The sequence below is a fragment of the Manis javanica genome, chromosome 8 (assembly GCF_040802235.1).
Source record: "Manis javanica isolate MJ-LG chromosome 8, MJ_LKY, whole genome shotgun sequence".
NCBI lineage: Eukaryota > Metazoa > Chordata > Mammalia > Pholidota > Manidae > Manis > Manis javanica.
Genome location: NC_133163.1, coordinates 3,566,688 through 3,588,894, shown reverse-complemented (window position 1 = coordinate 3,588,894; position 22,207 = coordinate 3,566,688). Strand labels below are relative to the sequence as shown.

Genomic DNA, 22,207 nt, shown 5'->3' with positions numbered 1-22,207 from the left:
AAGTCATCTCTCTTGCCTGAAGAGAAGTTGGCATCACACCTGTGCAGGCATTGTCACAAAACTATCATATCGCCCATCTGTTCTGGTAAGAGTCTGTTTATTTTTCCTAAAAGTCATTTGTTTTCCCATAAGTGCCCTTCTACCCCTTCAATTCCCTGTTAGGGTAGCATATGATCACCTCATTCATATATATATATACATATTTACTGAGGTGTCATTGATACACAGTCTTATACTGGTTTCAAGTGTACAACACAGTGGTTCAAGAGTTAACCATATTACTAAATTCTCAACCCCACAGTGCAGTTACTATCTGTCAACATAGGAAGATGTTACAGAATCATCGTCTATATTCTCCATGCTGTACTACCATCCCCGTGACCAGCTTATACTACAGTTGAGAATTTTTGTGCTTCTTTAATCCATCCCCTCACCCTCCCCACCCACACGCCACAACCCCTTCCCCGTGGTAAGTACCAGTCACTGCTCAGTGTCTACGAGTCTACTGCTAGTTTGTTCTTTTTGTTTTGTATTGTTTTTATATTCCACAAGTAAGTGAAATCATATGGCATTTGTATGGCTTATTTCGCTTAGCATAATACCCTCTAGATCCATCCATGTTGTTGCAAATGATAGGATTTGTTTGTTTCTTATGGCTGAGTAATATTCCATTGTGTATATGTACCACATTTTCTTTATCCATTCATCTGTTGATGGACACTAAGGTTGCTTCTGTAGTCTGGCTATTACAAGTGATCTGTGATAAACATAGGGGTGCATATATCTTTTTGAATCAGGGGTTTTGTGTTCTTTGGGTAAATTCCTAGAAGTGGAATTGCTGGATCCTATAGTATTTCTATTTTTAGTTTTTGAAGAACATCCATACTGCTTTCCACAGTGGCTGCATCAACTTACTCCCCCCCCAACAGTGTAGGAGGGTTCCCATGTCTTTTCTCTTGTTAATCTGTGCTTTTCAGTTTAATTCACAGGTCCCTAAAGACTGAATCTAAGAGGATAGAGTAAAAGTTTTTCCTTCCTGACAGGCTCAAAAAGATGATAAAATGGGGTATTGTGTTCTAGATGAGGGAGACAGTTCTTGGCTTATGGGTCATAGAGGATCTTTCCGACATCTGAGGATAAGAGGATGAGAAAGCCTTTCTTTCAAAAGCTTTGTAGAAATTTAGGAATTGAGACAAATTCCACAAATCTTATCTTCCCTCTGGCCAATCCATAGTGAGCTACTAATGATTTAAGTTAAAACACCCCAGGAAGTATAATGAAATGCAACAGGAATATTTACTATGATGATAATGATGGTTCTGTGGAGAGAAAAATTATCTGAAAGTCTACCAGAACCTTCTTGGACACCAGCCTTCCCCGTTTATGAGCATTACGGCACTCATGCGTACCGGAAATGCCAGTGTCCTCCTCTTTCTGTATACAGAGGCCAGAACAGCCCCAAGGGCAGAGATGGTGACTCACCCAACAGGTGCCTAACGACTGTTGACTAATGACCTACTGCCCTCCTTGGGGAGGCGAGCTGAGATAGGTGGACACACCGGCAGCTGCAAGACACGCTGGAATGGACACACAGAGCCAGGACAATAAAGAGGAGGGAACATCCGGAAAGGCTGGCCGAAGGAGAGGGTCGGTAGAGCTGGTATGAAGGGGCCTGCAATGTCAAGAGGGGTGGGAGGTTTGCTTGTTTGGTCGTTCATATTCATCAATCCGTCGATCATTTGCTGCGTGTGCACCCTGGGCCGGGCCCTCTGCTGGGCTCTGACGAGTAAAACTGGGTGAGTGGGTAGGGAGGATTGGGTCGACCTGGGAACAACTTGGGGCTTGGGGGGATTTGCTTGTAAAAAACGCACACTTTGAATCCCCTCCCAGATCTGATAATCAGAAGGTCTGGATGATGCCGGGGTTCCTGTTCGTGGAGTCAAGAATGAACTTCACAAACACTCAAGGTAGGAGAGCGAGTGAGGCTTTTATTTAGAGATAAAGCGAGAGGACAGAGCTCCTGGCTCACGCCGGGAGGGGACAGGAAAGCCCGGGGTGGTGCGTTGTCTAGGGGTTTTATAGGCGATTGAGAGACAAAGGGCTAGGGATGCAGACCTGCTACGTGGTCCCAAAATGTTTATCTTTGAAGAGACATTAAGTTTCTTATTAGTCTTCCTGGTTAGTTACAAGAAATGTACTGCTCTGATTTCCTCCCAGGATAGCAGCTTCCTGGTCTGGGAGTGTATCACTTAGGACTGCCTGCTTTGCTCCCAGGGTGGGCTGAGTTATTGTCTATTTGTTAAAGAGTATGTTAAGAAACTTACTTTTTAACTAATTGGGTTTTAAAATGCAATCTTATTTTTAAGGTGGAATCCTTCCTGTTTCTACTACGTTATTTTGGGCTTGCTTGTTAAATTGCCCAGGTTGTAAACCACTTGATTAGGGCTGGAGGAAGAAAAGCAGCACCTGGGTAAAGTCAGAAAATAAGCTGGGCCCCCCAGCAGGCCAGAGCAAGTCTCACCACGGATTACCTCGCGTTGTTTTTTCTGGAGGCCCTCACCCTACTCTGTCTAAACCCAGGGTCCCTGTCGCTCACGGCGGTGGGTCCCAGGAATCTGCGCGTCCAGGACGCAGTGACGTTGAGAACGTTCCGATAGCATGAGGTTAGGACAGGGGCCTGGAACGTCCTAAGACCTCGGCCGGAGAGGTGCAGGACAGCTCCTGGAGGGGGCGGTATCTGCAAGTTAAAACGTCCCTGACGAGCAACAAGAAAATAAGGGCGGGGAGAGGCGGAGGGGCGGGACTAGCTCCGGCCCCGCCCACCGACCTGCGGGTCAGGTGCGGTCGCCCTCTGAGGTGTCTTGGCCTGCGGGGCTCTCGTAGCCGCTCCTTTCCCAGGTGACGCACATTGGAGCCGCCATTTTCTAGTGGCCCGGGTTCGAGTTCCCGCCTCGGCCGCCATGGCGGACGCGGAATTGGAGGCAGAGGACAGCAGCGAGGATGGCGGCGGCGGCGTGGCTACCCCCCACCAGAGCGGCCGCGCCGCGCGCGTGGCCCCGCTGGGCCCGGAGCAGCTGCGGCGGGTTCTGGAGCAGGTGGCGAAGGCGCGGTTGCCTGCCGAGCCTCCGCCCTTCGTGCTGCAGGACGCGGCGCAGCGGCTGCGGAACGTGGCCCAGCAGGCGGCCTTGCAGCGGGGCCCGGGCGCCGAGCCACCGCGCGCGCCGCGCTTGCTGACCCCTCAGGTGAGCCGCCGGAGGCGTGGGGAAGCGGAGGCCCGCAGGGCGGCCGAGGTCTCGCGGCGGGCGGGAGGGCGGGCCCAGGCCGCGCCCCCGCTTCCCCTCGGCGGCCTCAGAGCCGCCCAGCGGCGGAGGCCGGGGTCCGCCGGCGTCGAGCTCAGGCGGCCCCGCCCCGAGCTCCACGGGCGCGGCAGCCTCTCCAGGGCCCGCTGGCCCCCTGCGCAGGGCTCCTCTTCCAGGCCGTTGTTCATTCCGCGTTTGTGGAGCTCGCTGTTCCAGGCGCTGCCCTGGGTGCGGGAGGTGCAGCCTTGAGCAGTCGAAGAGACGTAAGGCAGGTTCTGGGAGTGACAGGAGGGTCCTGAGGAGGCGTCCTGGGGCCTGACACCGGGGCCGATTCCGAATGGATTAAAAGGAACCATCGTAGGGGCTTCTCAGGTGAAAGGTGCCCAGGTGCCAAGGCCTAGAACTGGGACAATGGACGCGGGACGCTCCGTCCTGAGCGACAGAGCCTGGGTTCGTCACCAGCCACAGCACAGTGCCTGACGTACACCCCATGAGTGAAATACGCGAGCAGCCTGCCTACTACGGAGCATCACTTCTCAGTGGCCCTGTTTCCCAGGTCACCGGCTCTTGGCTGCTGGGGAAGTTCTTCCAAGCCCAGAGGGCCCAGGGTAGCTCCTGAAGTGGTTTCCTTCCCATCATCTTAAAACCACATTTTTCAATACTGGGGTCGTAAGAAACAGTGCTTCTCACCCCAAAGTTGCTGGAGAGATGCTTCTTCCAATAGAAGAAATAGGTAGAGAATAGAATTAACCATCTCCATTGTTCTTTGTTTTTGACTGAGTGGTTTTGGCTGCCTAGAGTTGTACCCAGTGTAAGTCTGGAGAGATGGCTTGCTAAAGTTCAGACAAGTATGATTCTGCCCAAAGTACTTCTAGAGGTGTGACCTTAGATAACTCAACGTCTTTGGGCTTTGGTTTCCTTATTTGCAGGAGGGAAGGCTTGTTGGATGAGCTTTCTGGCTCATGTTTTGCTGAAGAATCAAATGCCTCCTGCATAAGCCATGCACAGCTGGTGTGGAGACAGAAGAGGGATGGTGGCTGCCATGTGCAGAGCCTCTGCTCTGCCTGGTGCTGTGCCGGGTCACTTAGTGTTCAGGAGCCACACAAAGTGTAGCAGTGTTTTACAGATGGGAAACCTGCTCAGAGAGGCTGAGTGTGGTCAGGGTCCCCTGGTGTGGTTGCACTCCAGGGCCTGTGGAATGTAGCCAGTATTTTGTATTTGGTGTGGCAACTTAGGCAAGAGTCCAAAAATGACATTTTCCATAAAATAAAGCAAGCTTGGAGTTAGGCAGCATTATTGTATTGAGTACCTAATCTAATTGGGGTGATATAAATTCTTCCTGCACTCACAATAATGTAATTTTGTGGTCTATTCGGTGAATACTCTTTGAGCCCCAGCTGTGCGATGGAGGCCGCAAAGGCAAACCTGATTTAACCTTGCCCCTAAGGAGGGTATGATCTAACCAAGGAGGTAAAACATGACTCACACAACTTCTAATCAAGGTCAGAAAGCTAGATACACACAAAGAGTTAATTGCATATAGAGAAAGGGAGAGGTTATTTATGGCTGAGCGGGGTCAGAGCAACTTTGCTGAAGAAGTGGTATCTCAACTGAATTTGGAAGGGCGGTAATCTGAAAGTTGGAAATCTGGAAGAGGAGAGGCGGAGTTGCGGGTAGGTTCCAGTGTGCCTTTGGAGAATCCAGGCCTTGTGGTTGTGGGGGTGATGTGGATCAGAAGGCACAGGCCGAGTGGACATCCTCTCACGGATGAGGCTCTGTCCTCCCTGTTCCTACCCACAACAGTTTCCAGTTTCCTCCAACATGCAGTGCCCTTTTTCCTGTGTTCACAGATATTTTTCCTTATGCCTAGAATATCTTTTCCACCTCGCAAAAAATTCTCAGGCTTCAAGGTCCCCACAGAGATCACCTCTTTGGGAAAGCCTACCACCCCTGGGCTGTCCTGTCTCCTGTCCCTCCTTTTTTTTAAGGCTTCAATTTTTTTAAATTCAATTATTATTGATATACAATCTTATATTGGTTTCAAATACACAACACAGTGGTTCAGCAGTTACCCATATTATTAAATCCTCACCCCAACTAGTCCAGTTACTGTCTGCCAACATAGGAAGATGTTACACAATCTTTGGCTGTATTCTCCATGTTGTACTACCATCCCACGAGCAGCTTATATATATATATACATATGTGTATATATATATGTATATATATATTTTATTACGAAGGTTTCACATGAGCAACATTTCTGTTACTAGATTCACCCATATTATCAAGTCCCACCCACATCCCATTGCAGTCACTGTCCAGCATAGTAAGATGCTATTTGAGTCCCTACTTGTCTTCTCTGTGCTATACTGCCTTCCCCGTGACCCACCTACATTATGTGTGCTGATCATAACACCCCTTAACCCCTTCTCCCTCCCTTCTCCCAACCCCTTTCCCTTTGGTAACTGGCAGTCCCTTCTGGGAGTCTGGGACTCTGCTGCTGTTGTGTTCCTTCAGTTTTGCCTGTTATACTCCACAGATGAGGGAAATCATTTGATACTTGTCTTTCTCTGTCTGGCTTATTTCACTGAGCATAATACCCTCCAGCTCCATCCATGTTGTCGCAAATGGTAGGATTTGTTTTCTTCTTATGCCTGAGTAATATTCCATTGTGTATATGTACCACATCTTCTTTATCCATTCATCTACTGATGGACACTTAGGTTGCTTCCATTCTATGATTTCTTCTAAGAGTTTTTTGGTTTCATGATTTACATTCAGGTCTTTGATCCATTTCAAGTTTACTTTTGTGTATGGAGTTAGACAGTGGTCCAGTTTCCTTTTCTTACATGTAGCTGCCCAGTTTGCCAACACCAGTTGTTGAAGAGGCTGTCATTTCCCCATTGTATGTCCATGGCTCCTTTATTGTATATTAACTGGCTGTGTATGTGTGGGTTAATATCTGGGCTCTCTATTCTATTTCATTGATCTATAGGTTTATTCTTGCACCAGTACAAAATTGTCTTGATTACTGTGGCTCTGTAGTAGATGTTGAAGTTGGGGACTGTAATCCCTCCCGCTTTATTCTTCCTTTTCATGATTGCTTTGGCTATTAGGGGTCTTTTGTGGTTCCATATGACTTTTAGAACTATTTGTTCTAGTTCGTTGAAGAATGCTGTTGGTATTTTGATAGGGATTCCTTTGAATCTGTAAATTACTTTAGGCTGGATGGCCACTTTCACAATACTAATTCTTCCTATCCATGAGCCTGGGATGTATTTCCATTTATTGGTGTCTTCTTAGATTTCTCTCATGAGTGTCTTGTAGTTTTCAGGGTATAGGTCTTTCACTTCCTTGGTTAGGTTTATTCCTAGGTATTTTATTCTTTCTGATGGAGTTGTAAATGGAATTGTTTTCCTGATTTCTCTTTCTGCCAGTTCATCATTAATGTATAGGAATGCAACCAGTTTCTGTGTATTAATTTTGTATCCTGCAACTTTGCTGAATTCTAGTAGTTTTAGGGTGGATTCTTTAGGGATTTTTATGTAGAATGTCATGGCATCTGCAAACAGGGACAGTTTGAATTCTTCCTTACCAATCTGGATGCCTTTTATTTCTTTGTGTTGTTTCATTGCAGTGGCTAGGACCTCCAGAACTATGTTGAATAAAAGCAGGGAGAGTGGGCATCCCTGTCTTGTTCTCAACCTTAGAGGAAAAGCTTTCAGCTTCTCGCTGTTCAGTGTGATTTGGGGTCTGTTTGTTGTACATGGCCTTTATTATGTTGAGATACTTGCTCTCTATACCCATTTTGTTGGGAGTTTTTATCATGAATGGATATTGAATTTTGTTAAATGCTTTTTCAGCATCTATTGAGATGATCTTGTGATTTTTATCCATCTTTATGTTGATGTGGTGGATGATGTTGATGGATTTTTGAATATTACACCTCCTTGCATCCTGGAGTAAATCCCACTTGATCATGATGGATGATCTTTTTGATGCATTTTTGAATTTGGTTTGCTAATATTTTATTGAGTATTTTTGCATCTGTGCTCAGCAGGGATATTGGTCTGTAATTTTCTTTTCTTTTCTTTTCTTTTTTTTTTGTGGTGTCTTTGCCTGGTTTTGGTATTAGAGTGATGCTGGACTCAGAATGAGTTTGGGAGTATTTTTGGAAAATTTTATGGAGGATGAGTATTATTTCTTCTCTAACTGATAAAATTCAGAGGTGAAGTCATCTGGTCTAGAGACTTTGTTCTTAGGTAGTTTTTTTATTACAAGTTCAATTTCATTGCTGGTAATTGGTCTTTTCAGATTTTTTGTTTCTTCCTGGATGAGTCTTGGAAGGTTGTATTTTTCTAGAAAGTTGTCCATTTCGTCTAGGTTATCCAATTTAATAGCATGTAATTTTTCATAGTATTCTCTAGTAATTCTTCATATTTCTGTGGTGTCTGTGGTGATTTTTCCTTTCTCATTTCTGATTCTGTTTATGTGTGTAGACTCTCTTTTTGTCTTGATAAGTCTGTCTAAGGGGTTTATCTATTTTGTTTATTTTCTCGAAGAACCAGTTTCTGGTTTCATTGATTCTTTCTATTGTTTTATTCTTCTCAATTTTATTTATTTATGCTCTGATCTTTTTTTATGTCCCTCCTTCTACTAACTTAGTGCCTCATTTGTTCTTTTTCTAGTTTCATGAATTGTGGGTTTAGGCTGTTCATTTGGGATTGTTCTTTCCTGAGGTAGGCCTGTATTGCAATATACATTCCTTTTAGCATGGCCTTTGCTGCATCCCACAGATTTTGTAGTGCTGAATTATTATTGTCATTAGTCTCCATATATTGCTTAATCTCTGCTTTTATTTGGTCATTGATCTATTGATTATTTAGGAGCATGTTGTTAAGCCTCCACATGTTTCTGGGCTTGTTTTCTTTGTGTAATTTATTTCTAGTTTCATAAGTGTGTGGTCTGAGAAGCTGGTTGAAACAATTTCAATCTTTCTGAATTTACTGAGGCTCTTTTTGAGGCTCTATTCTGGAAAATGTTCCATGTGCACTTGAGAAGAATGTGTATCCTGCTGCTTTGAATGGAGTGTTCTGTAGATGTCTATTAGGTCCATCTATTCTGTTTTGTTCAGTGCCTCTGTCTCCTTATTTTCTGTCTGATTGATCTGTCCTTTGGAGTAAGAGGTGTGTTGAAGTCTCCTAAAATGAATGCATTGCATTCTATTTCCCTCTTTAATCCTGTTGGTATTTATTTCACTCATGTAGGTGCTCTTATGTTGGGTGCATAGATATTTATAATGGTTATATCCTCTTGTTGCACTGACCCCTTTATCATTATGTAATGTTTTATCTCTTGTTAGTTTGTTTTGAAATCTATTTTGTCTGATACAAGTACTGCAACTCCTGCTTTTTCCTCCCTATTATTTGCATGAAATATCTTTTTTCATCCCTTCACTTTTAGTCTGTGTATGTCTTTGGGTTTGAAGTGAGTCTCTTTTAGGCAGCATATAGATGGGTCTTGTTTTTTTGTCCATTTTATAATTCTGTGTCTTTTGATTGGTGCCTTCAGTCCATTTACAGTCAGGGTGATTATCGATAGATGTGTACTTATTGCCATTGCAGGCTTTGATTTGTGGTTATCAAAGGTTCAAGGGCAGCTTCTTTACTATCTAACAGTCTAACAACTTGCTTATTTTTCCACTTAAAGCACAATATAAAGGTTCTTTTTTTTCCCCTTTCTTCCTCCTCCACCCTTATGTGTCAGGTGTCATACTCTGTGCTCTTTGTGTATCCCTTGACTGACTTTGTGGTAGTTGATTTAATTTTGCATTTGCTTAGTAATTTATTGGTCTACTTCCTTTACTGTGGTTTTATTTTCTCTGGTGACAGCTGTTTAGCCTAAGGAGCACTTCCATCTATAGCAGTCCGTTTAAAATACACTGTAGAGATGGTTTGTGGGAGATAAATTCCCTCAACTTCTGCTTATCTGGGAATTGTTTAATCCCTGCTTCAAATTTAAATGATAATCTTGCCAGGTAGAGTATTCTTGGTTGGAGGCCCTTCTGTTTCATTGCAATATCATGCCACTCCCTTCTGGTATGTAAGGTTTCTGTTGAGAAGTCTGATGATAGCCTGCTTGGGCTTTCCTTTGTAAGTGATCTTTTTTTTTCTCTCTGGCTGCTTTTAATACTCTGTCCTTGTCCTTGACCTTTGCCATTTTAATCATTCATTACATGTCTTGGTACTGTCTTCCTAGGGTCCCTTCTGTTGGGAGGTCTTGGCTTTCTATGACCTATTTCCTTCCCCAGATTGGGGAAGTTTTCAGCAATTGTTTCCTCAAAGAGATTTTCTATTCTTTTTCTTCTGGTATCCCTATAATGTGAATATTGTTCCATTTGGATTGGTTGCACAGTTCTCTTATTATTCTTTCATTCCTAGAGATCCTTTTTTCTCCCTGTGCCTCAGCTTCTTTGTGTTCCTGTTTTCTAAGTTCTGTTTCATTTACCATCTCCTCTATCTCATCTAATCTGCTTTTCAATCCCTCCATTGTATGTTTCATTTCAGCTACTGTATTTTTCAAAGTTTCTGTCTCTTTCTTGAAGTCCTTCCTGAGATCTTGAATATTTTTCTGTAGCTCTGTGCATGTTTATGATTTTTATTTCAAAATCTTTATCAAGAAGATTGGTGATTTCAGTTTCACTTAGTTCTCTTTCTGGTGTTTGTGGAATTTTTGTTTTTACAAAACTTTTGCTGGTTCATATTTCTAATGATTACTATGGAATAATAACTGTGTAGGTGGCGCCCTCTAGTGCCCAGGAACTCTACTGTCTGGAGCCACCCAGCACCTTGAACGATTGTGTGGGTCGCAGGTTCATGGCGCTGTTACCTGCTGGAAGAAAAGAGGATGTGATATAAACCATATTGTGTAGCTTCATCAGAAAGGTTGAGAAACACTGCTTGGCACAGTACAGATACATTATATAAAACTTTTTAATATGTAAAATGTATTTATAATTTAGAAAAAATTTCAGATTTTTGATGAGAGCAAAATTGTAGAAATGTTGGTAAGCATAGCACCTTTCTTTTTCTATTTAAGCAACTGGAGGCCATTTGTGTCAAGGTAACATCTGGAGACAGGAAAACCCAAGAGAGGCCGATGCCGCTGCTTACCACCATCCTGCCCAAGACAGCCAGACAGGGCCAGCTGCCAGAGAGGCAGTCCAGCGCCTTGGGGCTTGGCATTGCAAGCTCCCAGCTGCTCAGGGCACAGCCCCTCCTGAGCACCGGGCCACAGCTGTGTCTCCTGAGTAACTCACCTCAGCCTCCTGTTCAGTTGTTGGTACAGAGGCCACTGCCTGCCCTCCAACCAGTGCCTGTGAAGAGAGCCTCAACCCGTGAAGTGCCAGCTGGGCAGAGCACCGTGCTGGCCCCATTGTCAACCTTTGAGCCACTGGCAGTAACATCTGTTTCATCCAGTTCAGCCAATTTATTTATTTCCAACTCGCATACAAAACACACTGAGAAACTAAAAAAATCTTTAAAAGTGAAAACACGTTCTGGACGGATATCTCGGCCTCCCAGATATAAAGCTAAAGACTATATATTCATAAAAACGGAGGATTTGGCTGACAGTCACCTGTCGGATTCTGATGATTATTCAGAACTGAGTGTGGAAGAAGATGAAGAGCAGAGAGAAAAGAAGGCGCCCTTTGATGTATCGGGCTGCTCTCTGAGGCCCAAAATGTTTAAGTGTCAGACCTGTGAGAAGTCATACATTGGAAAGGGAGGACTGGCCCGGCATTTGAAGCTGCATCCGGGCCATGGCCAGCTGGAACCTGAGATGCTGCAGTCTGAGAAGGCCAACGGCAGCGTGATCCGGGGCCGCGCCAAGGGCAGGACTGTTAGCCTGACGTCCCCCAGGCTCTCCCCACCAGCTCTCGTCAGTGAGGAAGGGGCCGGGTCAGCATGGGGTGGCCTGCAGGTAACGTTGCTGTTTGCTGCAGTGTCCTTGCTCCAGCCCGTCACCCTTAGGTTAACCTTACAGTGTCCGATGGGGTTCAGGCGAAGGCTGAAGCAGAGCCAAGGTCCTGGAGGGATCCATGACCCCTGCCGTTGTCTGCGCTGCTGCCGGACGTCAGGGGCTGCGTGTCTTCTGTCTGGGATAACGTAACATACCGAGCGCACACGAGAGGAACATCCCCCGATTCTTTAGATCTGGTCGGTGAAACTCATAGCAGAGCACTCTGGGCTGGTGCAGATAGAACTGGGTTGGGAGAGGTCCGTGGGGGGCAGCAGCCCATGGGGTGCTCCCCGGAGCACCAGCAGTAACACGCTGCTTGGCACGCTCTCCCTGTTTTGCCATTCCTGCTGCCTGCAGTCAGACAAAGTGGTTATAGTCGCATGAGTTTGCATCACCACGTCACAATATGTTCACTGCAGTTTAAAGTTCTTGAACGTGTTGTGTGCATGGTGTTATTTTAGAAATAGCAGATGGGTCACTTTAACAAGCAGCAGCCCTCTGCCCTCATCACATCGTGCTTTAACCTCTTTTCTTTCTTTTCCTTTGACTTATTGGCTGTTCCTGTTCCTGTTCCTGTGCTTCTGGCCAGCTGATACTTGTAGTTTCTGAGAAATTACCTAGAGAAACCAGCCTTGGAGCTGCTGACTACTCAGAGGCAGTTTGACTTAGTGACTTGGAAGACGCTGAAATGCAAGCCGGCCTGCTCCACCCTATGAGCCCTGCTCCCAGCCAGGGGAGGGGATCCCTGGGGCTGCTGGCTCACAGATCAGCTCTCTGGGACCTGGACAGGCGTTCTGGGCCCAGGAGAGCCATACTGAAGTTGAGTGCCAGAACCACAGGACAACCCTGTGTTGAGATCAAAAACGTACCTTGCTCTGTAGCATTGGCCTCAGTAATAATAGAGTAACAATAATGCCATTTATTGCATGCCTACTTTTGGGCATCACATACATTTTCTTAATCTTATGAAAGCTCTGAAAGCAGGTGCAAGAGCTCCTACTTGAAACGAGATGTGTGGGGTTCAGAGAGGGTGATGAGCAACCCTGTGGAGGCTTGGCTAGGACTCTGCCAGTGTGGGAATTAGGCCCAGGCCTCCTGACTCCAAAGCCCACCCTCTAGACCAGGCTGCCCCATTCAGGAGGTTCTTTGCCTCTCATGGCCGGTAAGACCCCAACTTTCAGAAACCTCTCTACTTAGGTTGTAGCAGGACCAGGATGATTTGTAGTTTATCATCCAAACCAGGACATTTGGAGGGTGAAATGGGCATTGTTAATCATTCCCAGTGACAACAGGCATACCCCGCACTTTCACAGTGCCACCAGGCTAACCTGTGCTTCCCACTTCCTTCAGCGATAAGTCCTACACTTCAGCAAAAGCAGCTTCTAGATATTTGACTTCCTGAATATGGGCACCTGGCCTTGGGAACGGTGGCTGGCCAGATTGCAACAGTGGGGTCATAAGGCTGTGGGGTCCCAGAGCTGGCTCCCCCCAACGGCTGGGGTGGAGAGGGACATGTAGGTCTGTGTCTCTCTCCTTTCCCGAGTCTGCTGTGGAGGGCCACATGATACTTAAAGCCACAGAGAGGCCTGGCTTTCCTCCTGAAGCTCCACTGCAGTGAAGATGTGGAGGGCAAGTCCTTTAGTCAGGAGGACACCCTTCGTGCTAGCTGCCATGTCAGGTGCACACTCTTATTGGTTTATTTAACCTTCCCACAGTCCTGGGTCAGGGGGGTGTTTTAGTCCTGTTTTCAGAGGAGGGCATTGGCCCGGAAGGAGGAAGTAAGCTGTGCAGTCACCAGATCCAGGATTCTCCCAAGCAGCCTGTGTGCATCCATGGAGAATGAAAGTGGACAGGTGGCTCCAGGGGCCTGGAGGGAGGGAGGAGTGAGTGATGCCAATAGGTAGGGGGTCTTTTTCTGGGACGATGACCATGTTCTGAAATTAGTGGTGGCGGTTAAACAACCTTGTCAATATGCTAAAATCTACTAACTGAATTTTCAAAGTATGGATTTTATAGTATTTGAAATTTATCCAATAAAAAATTTAAAAAAATTAAAGTCATGGGTAAGCTAGGAATGACGAAATTCCAGGTTGATTTTTAAGGTGGCAGTGATGTCAAGAGTAGCTTCTTGCTCCATTCTGGGCAACACCCCAGGGTTCTGGTTCGTTGGCCCAAACTGCCTGGCTGAAACTCATTTTGTGTCTTAAAGGGGTATCTTGTTAGGAAAGTTTAAGATGCATTGATTACACACAGTTAATGTGTCTTGATTATGCAAAGAAGAAATAATTTAGCAAGTTCCTTGCTTTTGACTTGACATTTTTCTGCTTCAAGGTTTTCATTATGGTATATAAAAGCATGATTATTTTATTTTCATTTTGGCGTGCACCAATACCTAGAATGGTCAGTCTGTAGAAGTTGAAGAGGCGTTGGTGTCTGGACCAGAAAATGGAAGTGTTTCAGCCCTTTTGGGGTCAGAGGGACAGCCAGGCCCTAGAAGGAGTGGCTACTCCATAGGCCCTGCAGAGTCCAGCACAGCCACCCTCGAGCAGAGTGATGAGGCCCCTCCACACAGGGCCGTTGGGGCGCGGAGCACAGCAAGGAGCAGAGCCGGGCTCCGGGAGGTGCGTCACTCTGAGAATGCTGTTCTTGAAACCTCTTTATTTTTTGGCAGGTATATGCAGAGTCACCATTAAGTTTCTGAATTTAAAAAGTAAAAGACCCAGGACAACTAAACAGTTTCCCTGAAATCTAACTGGATAAAGTATGTAAGAAATTCAAGGGTAGGGTTATCTAAAATGATTCCTAGGTGTGCCTGTTGGCAGTGGCAGGAGGGTCTTGGATAGAGCAAGAGCTGCCTGCCTTTGAAGTCTTAGAATGACTGTACCTGTGTTTTCATGGTAGCAGTTGAGAAAACAACAGAAATGGTTTTCCACTTGTCTGCAAAAAGTTTCAAGATCTACATGCGTGTTTCACGTTTAAATCCTGGAGTCTCCGTTCCAGTCCTTGAAAGTAGGCTTAGTGAATTTAGTGGGATTGACTTAGAAAAGGGGCCCCCTAAACTGTCCCAGATTGTCTTTGGTGAGGATGTATTTATTTGCTTGGCAATGGACAGGTACATATCTGAAAGAAAAAAAGTGAAAAATGGCAAGAGAAAATGCAAGATAACAGGTTAGTGAGACAGGTGGCCCCGGGCCCTCCAAACTCCTAAACCCAAGGGAAAGGAGCAGTTTTCAGAGAGGAAGTGGGTTTCTTAGAAAGCTTCATGAGGTCACATGTTCTAGTGGGGAATTTAAACCCTGATGAATTAGGTTTTCTCCCGCCGGGCTTGTTAACTAATCCTGGGCGACTGATTCTAGGAGTAGGAGGTAAGGGGGTCCTGGATCCCTTCATTAACATTCGAACAGGCGCCATCTAGAGGCGCTGTCTGTGGGCGACTCAGCCATGCTCACCCCGTGTCCCCGTGCTGAGTTCCAGGTATACCTCATTTCATTGATCCTGTAGTTGTTATTATCTCCACCTAACAGAGGAGGAACCTACTGGTTTCCTGAGCTCCCTGAGCCTCCTGAGGCCTTCTGTCTCTAAGACGTCTCTGCCCCCCCTCGTGTCACTGCCTCCCGGGTGACCTCACCCATCCTGGTGTCTCAAACCATCTTCCCTCTGCTGACACCCACCTCCGTCCTGTACTTCCTGTTCAGACCTTTCCTGAGCTTCAGAGCTCTGATGTCAGACCTTCCCACCTGGGTGTCTGGCCTACCATTCCACCTTCCACCTTGCAGCAGAGGCCATGAGCTGCCTTCCTCCCGTCCTACACACACCTCGTCTGAGGCTTGACTGGGTGCTCAGTTGGGCATTAAGAGCCATTCATGACCCCTCCTTCCTCCTCCCCCACCCCTCCCCATGTCCTGAGGCCTGTGCCCCCACCTGCAGCCCCGCCCCCACATGCAGCCTCTCCATCGTCCCCTCTCCTCTTCTGCCATCCATGGTTCGGCTCAGGTCTCCTGACTGCTGGCTACCTTGGGACTTGCTCACATCCTTGTCTCTGGTGCTAATTGGTGAGCCCTGAGAGTGGGGAATGCATTTCCCCACTGCTGTGTCCTCATCCAGGGCCTGGTGCCCACGACGCACTCAGGGGTGTCATGGAGGAATCGGACTTGGAATCCAGGAGTAATCAGAGGACTTGGTTAATGGGTGAACAAGCGAGATGTTTAATAAAGCAGAATGTTTATAGCTGAGAGTTGATCAATCACTGAGAATTTTAGGAACTTTCTCTCTTTTATGTTTTTGTGCACAAACTTGTTGGCTACTGGGAAATTCTTGCAGGCTTTCAGAGATGTCAAACACTTTCTTCTGATAGTTTCTCCACCAGTGTGACCGGGAGGCTCTGGTGGAACTGGCTTTGCCTCAACTGGCCCAGGAGGTGACCGTGTATGAATTTCTTCTGACAAAGGTGAGTCTTAGCGTTTCTAACGGGTTGCTCAGGGACTGGGTGACTGGTTAACTTTTATGTGGGGCGAGAAAATGGTGGTACAAACCGTGGGCAGCCCAGCCCTCAGTAGCTTTCTTTCCGGCACTCAAGACCCTTGCCAATTGAGCCTACACTGACGGGGCGCCAGCATGGCTGCCCAGCCCAGTGAGGCCTGGCCACCTCCTGCCTGCAGGCCCTTAGTCCTCTGCCTTCCCTTCCCTCTCCTGAGGCTGTCCCTTCTTCAGAGCTGCGGCCCAGTGCCCTCTGGTGGCTACCACCTAGGGTGGCCTGCTTTTTGGCCCTTTGTGGTGTCCCTGCCCAGCACGGTGCTCTACACACACAGGCTCTTGCTGGCGAGGGAGGGAGACGCCCCCCATTTCCAGGCTCTGTGTCCTTCCATATCTCCTGTCGTTGCCTCAGGCCTAAACATTGTCCTCTTCCCCTTCATGAAGGTTGACACGGGTCATGGAGCAAAGCCTTTCTTCCCAGCCGTGTACAAGGAGTTTGAAGAGTTGCACAAAATGGTTAAAGAGATGTGTCAGGATTACCTCCGGAATCCTGGGCCGCATTCTCAGGAGCCTCTGGAAATAAACAACAACAAGGTAACCACCCTATGCGACATCTTCATATTCAGCTTCTTTTCAGCTTTTTCCCAGGAAGTGAAATTTTTTTTCTTGATACAAACATGATAAATGCTTGTTCCTGGAAATTCAGAAATAAAATGCAGATAAACTAAAAGGAAATTGAAAAGATTGTAATCCTCCCACTTACTGCTGATCACAGCTAATACCATGGCTAGTAGAGTGTGTCATTTTCTTCCTTATGCAGGTTTTTAGGGTGGTGGGTTACGTGGGGTCATAGTTATCATTTGTGGGTGTTCTGAGAAAATTCTCATTTCAATGTCATTGTCATCAAACTGCCGTTAGATGTTTGTGTTCTTGATGGAAATATGTTTTGAACTGATGTGGTTTATTTGTTTTGGATAAAACCCTTTATTAGCATAGCATGGCCGTCTGGTCAGATCATTCTGGGGCCCCGCCAATGTCCAGCCTGGAGACACAGGTCCTTGTCCCCTTGTGCCACTGGTGAGTGCCTCATTGACTCCCACAAAGTCCCAGGATGCCCAGCTCTCAGCCCTTCCTCTGTGAAGGGAACCACTCAGGACCATCTCAGGCTCTTGCATGCCATGGTTTTTAATAGTGCCTTGTTTATTTAAAAAATCACTCATATAACAAGGAAGAATACATAGGCCCTGTTCCTCTATCTGCTCCTGACATTCTGTTAAACTCGTGCTGGACTTGCCTAATCTGTCTTAGAAGGTCTAGTGCTTCACAGAATGTTACTTCTGGAGCCAGAGGTCTTGGTCACACTGTTATATGATACATGGTTTTCTTGTTTTTGTTTTTTTGGTTTTTTTTTTTGGTCATTATCATTAGCTTTATACAAGTTCAGTATTTAATCTAACCTAATAAATGTTTATATCTTATTTCTTAAATTATATATTATAAAAATGTAGTGGATTTTTTTGCTAAGCCTCCTATAGATGCCCCGGTTGGCAGTAGTCACCTGTAGGTTTTTAAACTGTCAGTTAAACAAGTGTGGGTATCCTGTCACAAAGCAGATTGGACGTGCACCAATGCTGTGCACACCCATAGGGACCCGTCCATTTAGGGGTTAGGCTGTGATGCAGCCTCCTAGGAGCAAAGACAGTGGTTCAGTTTGCAAGGGGACACTGTCAGCTTGGTAGGCATCAAGTTACCGACCCCCTTTTCCATCTGCCCTGGACCTATGGCCTTCCTGTTCCTCTCTCGTGTTCCCTTTATGGTGACTGCATGTAAGAGATGACAGCTGTCAGTCATTACTTTTACATCAGGTGCTTGACATAGGCCTTGCATAGGGAGCTGATTAACCTTCACAGACCCCTTCCAGGCAGCCTAGTCTCTGAAACTAAAAGGAGACCAAGACTTGAGAGATGGGTGGCTACCAAGGTCACCCAGGCCACAAGCAGAGAAGCTGGGGTCCAGCTGGGCTCTCGGGTTCCCAGACTGCTCTCTCCACCAACTGGGAAAGGTGTGATTCTGGAATTGGTAGGACTGCTTTTTTTCTTCTTCAAATATTTATTTATTTATTTATTCATTCATTCATTCATTCATTCATTCATTCATTCATTCATTCATCCATCTATCTATCTATTTATCTATTTATTTATCTATTCATTCATTCATTATTTATTTATTCATTCATCCATTCATTCATTCATCCATTCATCCATCCATCCATCCATCCATCCATCCATCCATCCATCCATCCATCTATCTATCCATCCATCTGTCCATCCATCCATCCATTCATTCATTCATTCATTCATTCATTTAATTTTGGTATCAATGTACAGTTACATGAGGAACATTATGTTTACTAGACTCCCCCCTTCACCAAGTCCCCCCCACAAAACCCATTACAGTCATTGTCCATCAGTGTAGTAAGATACTGTAGAGTCACTACTTGTCTTCTCTGTGTTGTACAGCCCTCCCCATATCCCACACACACACATTATACATGCTAATCGTAATGTCCCCTTTCCCCCACCCCTTATCCCTCCCTTCCCACCCATTCTCCCCAGTCACTTTCCCTTTGGTAACTGTTAGTCCATTCTTGGGTTCTGTGATTCTGCTGCTGTTTTTTTCCTTTAGTTTTTTACTTTGTTCTTATACTGCACATAGGAGTAAAATCATTTGGTACTTGTCTTTCTCTGCCTGGCTTATTTCACTGAGCATAATACCCTCTAGCTCCATCCATGTTGTTGCAAATGGTAGGATTTGTTTTCTTCTTATGCCTGAGTAATATTCCATTGTGTATATGTACCACCTCTTCTTTATCCATTCACCTACTGATGGACACTTAGGTTGCTTCCGTTTCTTGGCTATTGTAAATTGTGCTGCGATAAACATAGGGGTGCGTATGTCTTTTTGAAACTGGGCTGCTGTGTTCTTAGGGTAAATTCCTAGGAGTGGAATTCCTGGGTCATGGTATTTCTATTTTGAGTTTTTTGAGGAACCTCCATACTGCTTTCCGCAATGGTTGAACTAGTTCACATTCCCACCAGCAGTGTAGGAGGGTTCCCCTTTCTCCACAACCTTGCCAGCATTTGTTGTTTGGGTAGGACTGTTTTTTAAAAAGGGAGGAATAACAGGCAAGAAAGTTCTCTTGGTATCCGACTGACCTTACTTAGTTGGGATGAGGCTAAGGCGAGTGTTGTAAAGTTTCAAAAATCCTGTTATAATCCTTGTCTACTCTGCTGACCTAGGGACTTCTGGTTCTGTTTTTTTTTAGGTTCTGTGTTATCAGCTGTTCCATCTAACTTGATATGTATCTTCATTTTTCTCATTGTTGGACGGCCCCTCGTTGCACTGCATGCTCCGGTCCTGATGTGTTGACACGTGTCTGACTCCTGTGTGTTGGCTCTTCCCCCAGGTTGCCGAGTCCTTAGGAATCACAGAAGAACTGAGGAAAACATGCACAGATTGCATTTGGCCCAAGGACACCAGCCGGGATGTGGACAGAGAGGAGCTGGAGGAAGCTGGCCAACGGAAAAGGGAAATCAAGGTGGGTGTGGTCTGGGGATGCGCCAGGTGACTGTCTGTAATACTGAATGATTGTGGTTTGACTTCTTCCATGCACAGCACTGCTCCCCAGGGAGAGGAGGTGCAAGTTTGCCCACTTCTTCTAGTCTCAGCTGACGGGCTTTTCTCTTCACAGACCGCAGAGGAGAGGCTGGCCTCGGTGAAAAGGACCAGAAGGGGGCCCCCACCCCAGGACCCTGCCCAGGTGTTGGCTGACACTGGAGGCCAGTGGGCGCTGGCCTTGTGTGCCCCAACTGCCAATGAGGGTAAGACGCTGCTTGGCGTGCGCTGTGGCTCAGAGCCTGCTCGTCAGGCTGGACGCCCCTGTGGCAGTTGATCCCAGCCTCCCAGCATCCTGTTGTCCCCTGGCATTTCCCATGAGGCTTTGAGGTTTTCCTAGGTCCCGAGAGCGGGCGTGGGTCCCAAGGACACGCTGCGTCTGTGGCTTCGCTTTCATGGGACTTGGCTCTAGGTGCCAGCTGAGATTTAACATTTGAAAAGAAGAAATGTTCTGGCTTTTATTCTGGCTCTAGCCAGACCTGTCAGCTAGACACTGAACATATACAACTTTCTAAAACCTGCCTGATACCCTGCCTGATCCTGAGCTCTCCAGGTTGGAGGCCTTCTCCATTTAATTCTCCAAACTTATGATTTATTTCTGCCATGATAGGGGTGGGAGTGGGGAGCAGATTTAGACAATGAGAATAGTGAAAGCTCTGCCTAGCTAGCCTGTATCTCCTCTTGGAGCTTCATGCATACCTGGAAGCTGCCAATCCCAAGTAGCAAGGAGAGTTTATGTTTTCTTTTTTTGTGTGTGAGAAAACTAATTTGGACTAGCTTGTTTTGGTTGTCAAGCATAGGAACAGGCCGCAGCACACAGAGGTATGCTCACCTGTTTCTCCTGACTGTTTAGGTCTCGGTCCTCGGGTGAATGGGAGCACCTCTCACCATTCTGAAGAAAACTGTACAATGCCAGCTGCTGGTAGCAATGCAAGTGTATCACATACAGGCCAGCAGCTTAAAGCATTTGCTGACTTAGAAGCCAGGAGTGGGTCTGTGGACCCTACTGTCTTGGACCAGAAGGTCAGTGGGCCAGGTCTTTACACTCAGTTAGGAGAGCCCAGGATGCTGGCCCAGGAACAAGTGGCAGCTTTCCTCGAAGAGGATACTCAGGAACACTCTTCAGACTGGAACGCCGGGGACAGCCCGAGGGGCCAGGATCGCTGCAGCACCTTGATATCCACCCAAGGTGTGGTGCCCCTGCTGTCCAGTGGGTCTGGAAACACAGAGGCAGGAAACCCCGTCGAGGTGCACAGCTCCCACGTGAACGGTCACTGTTCCCGCCCCTCTGCCGCCCTGCTCACCGAGGCCCCCCTGCTGGAGAAAGTTTTGTCCATGGACATCGTGCCAGTGGACTGTGCCTACAGGACTGTGCCTGAGCCAGGGCCTCAGCCTGGCGGGAACAGGTCACTGTCCCCTGACAGGGAGAGCCATATAGGGGACTTGGACCAGTTGCCCTGTGGGACTGGGGTGCCCACTGATCACAGGGAACTGGAGAGCATTGTTGCTGTTGGTGAAACCATGGCTTTTGAATTTACCCACGGGTGCCTCGAGTTGCTGTCTCAGGGACAGGAGCAGATATTTATTCAGACTTCCGACGGGCTGATCTTGTCCCAACCAGGTTCCATAGTGTCTGGGGAGGAGCATGTTGTCATAGTGACAGATGCCCTGCAGACGGGCCCCCCAGAAGGGGCTCCTCTAGAAACCATGGAGGCAGAGCCCTCACAGTGAAATCAGAAACGCAGCCCTAGATTTCTTTGTATTTTACCCAAAGAAGGTCTATTTCAAGTATTGTATATTTTTCTAATGTGAATATGATGCAAAAGAACGTTTTATTTATAAAGAATAATGTCTGCCTTTTCCTCCGTCTTGCTTGGGGCAGTTTGGCAGGTGTCCCTCGGATGCAGTGGCCTGCCGATTAGTGCAGTTGCTTGTCTGCCTGCTCCCTACTCCCCAGAACAGGCCCCTCTTCTGCTGTGATACGCTGCTTTTCCACCACATCTGGGTTCAATAAATAAATAAATAAGCTATCCATTCTGGGCAGCACTTTATTGGAAAGCAGGAAGGAGTCATTTCTATTCCCATTTCATGGATGAGGGAAGTGAGGCGTAAAGGCCCACAGTGCAGTGGAGCTGAGGTCAGAGCTCCAGATCTCTGATGTCCCACTTGTAAAGGCCCCTTTTGAGGTCTCTTTCCTTTCAAATGTTTTTCTTCGCTCTGTTTTGGGGAGGGACAGGGAGGCCCTTTGTCCACAATCAGATGAGAGCATCAAAAGGGCACAGCTCGCCCCCCGACTGGCAGAGACCTTCAGGAGAGACCCCAAGTGGCCAGAGCTGGGGACCATGGGCTGCCTCCCACCCTGGGCAGGCTTTATACTCTGGGGCCGGTGTTTCCTACAGCCTTCCAGTGCCGGGGTGGGGTGGCATGTCCTGTCCTTTCCCTGGATCTTAACAGGAACAGAGGAGGGGTGTCCTAGAAGGATGGAAGGACCAGCAATGAGCAAGCCACAGCAGCCTGGGAGAGTGTGACTCGGGGGTCAGACTGTGCTGTGTCCTGTGGACTCGGGCATGTCTCAGGAGCCCAGAGTGAGTCTCATCCCAGGACCCTGGGGTGTGGACAGAGCCTCCTGCCTGAGGACTGTTCATAACCTCTGTTGGCAACTAACACAACAAGCTGGGGCAAATCTGCATCCTTGGGCCACAGTCTGGACAGAGGCCCTGTTAAATACACATTTA

General features: G+C 46.9%; 1 protein-coding gene and 1 long non-coding RNA gene across 4 annotated transcripts; one reads left to right on the top strand and one right to left on the bottom strand.

The window, feature by feature from the left end:
* Positions 1-1,890: 1,890 nt before the first annotated feature.
* ZNF839 (zinc finger protein 839) lies at positions 1,891-21,506 on the top strand. 3 transcript variants are annotated; one of them, XM_073241822.1, is made up of 8 exons: positions 1,891-1,967; positions 10,401-11,285; positions 13,721-13,945; positions 15,679-15,771; positions 16,242-16,391; positions 19,264-19,395; positions 19,549-19,678; positions 20,326-21,506. In XM_073241822.1, the coding sequence occupies exons 2-8, from the start codon at positions 10,461-10,463 to the stop codon at positions 21,201-21,203; spliced, it is 2,433 nt and encodes an 810-aa protein (XP_073097923.1). In that variant the 5' UTR covers positions 1,891-1,967; positions 10,401-10,460; the 3' UTR covers positions 21,204-21,506. The 3 variants fall into 3 exon arrangements, with proteins under 3 accessions (XP_073097923.1, XP_036847585.2, XP_036847586.2); XM_036991690.2 differs by lacking the exon at positions 1,891-1,967 and adding an exon at positions 2,714-3,242; XM_036991691.2 differs by lacking the exons at positions 1,891-1,967; positions 13,721-13,945 and adding an exon at positions 2,902-3,242.
* On the bottom strand, positions 1,971-2,992 carry LOC140850690 (uncharacterized). The gene is made up of 2 exons (XR_012133655.1): positions 2,828-2,992; positions 1,971-2,721 (listed from the first exon to the last, which is right to left on the bottom strand). It is a non-coding gene; the product is annotated as an uncharacterized lncRNA (long non-coding RNA).
* Positions 21,507-22,207: the final 701 nt, after the last annotated feature.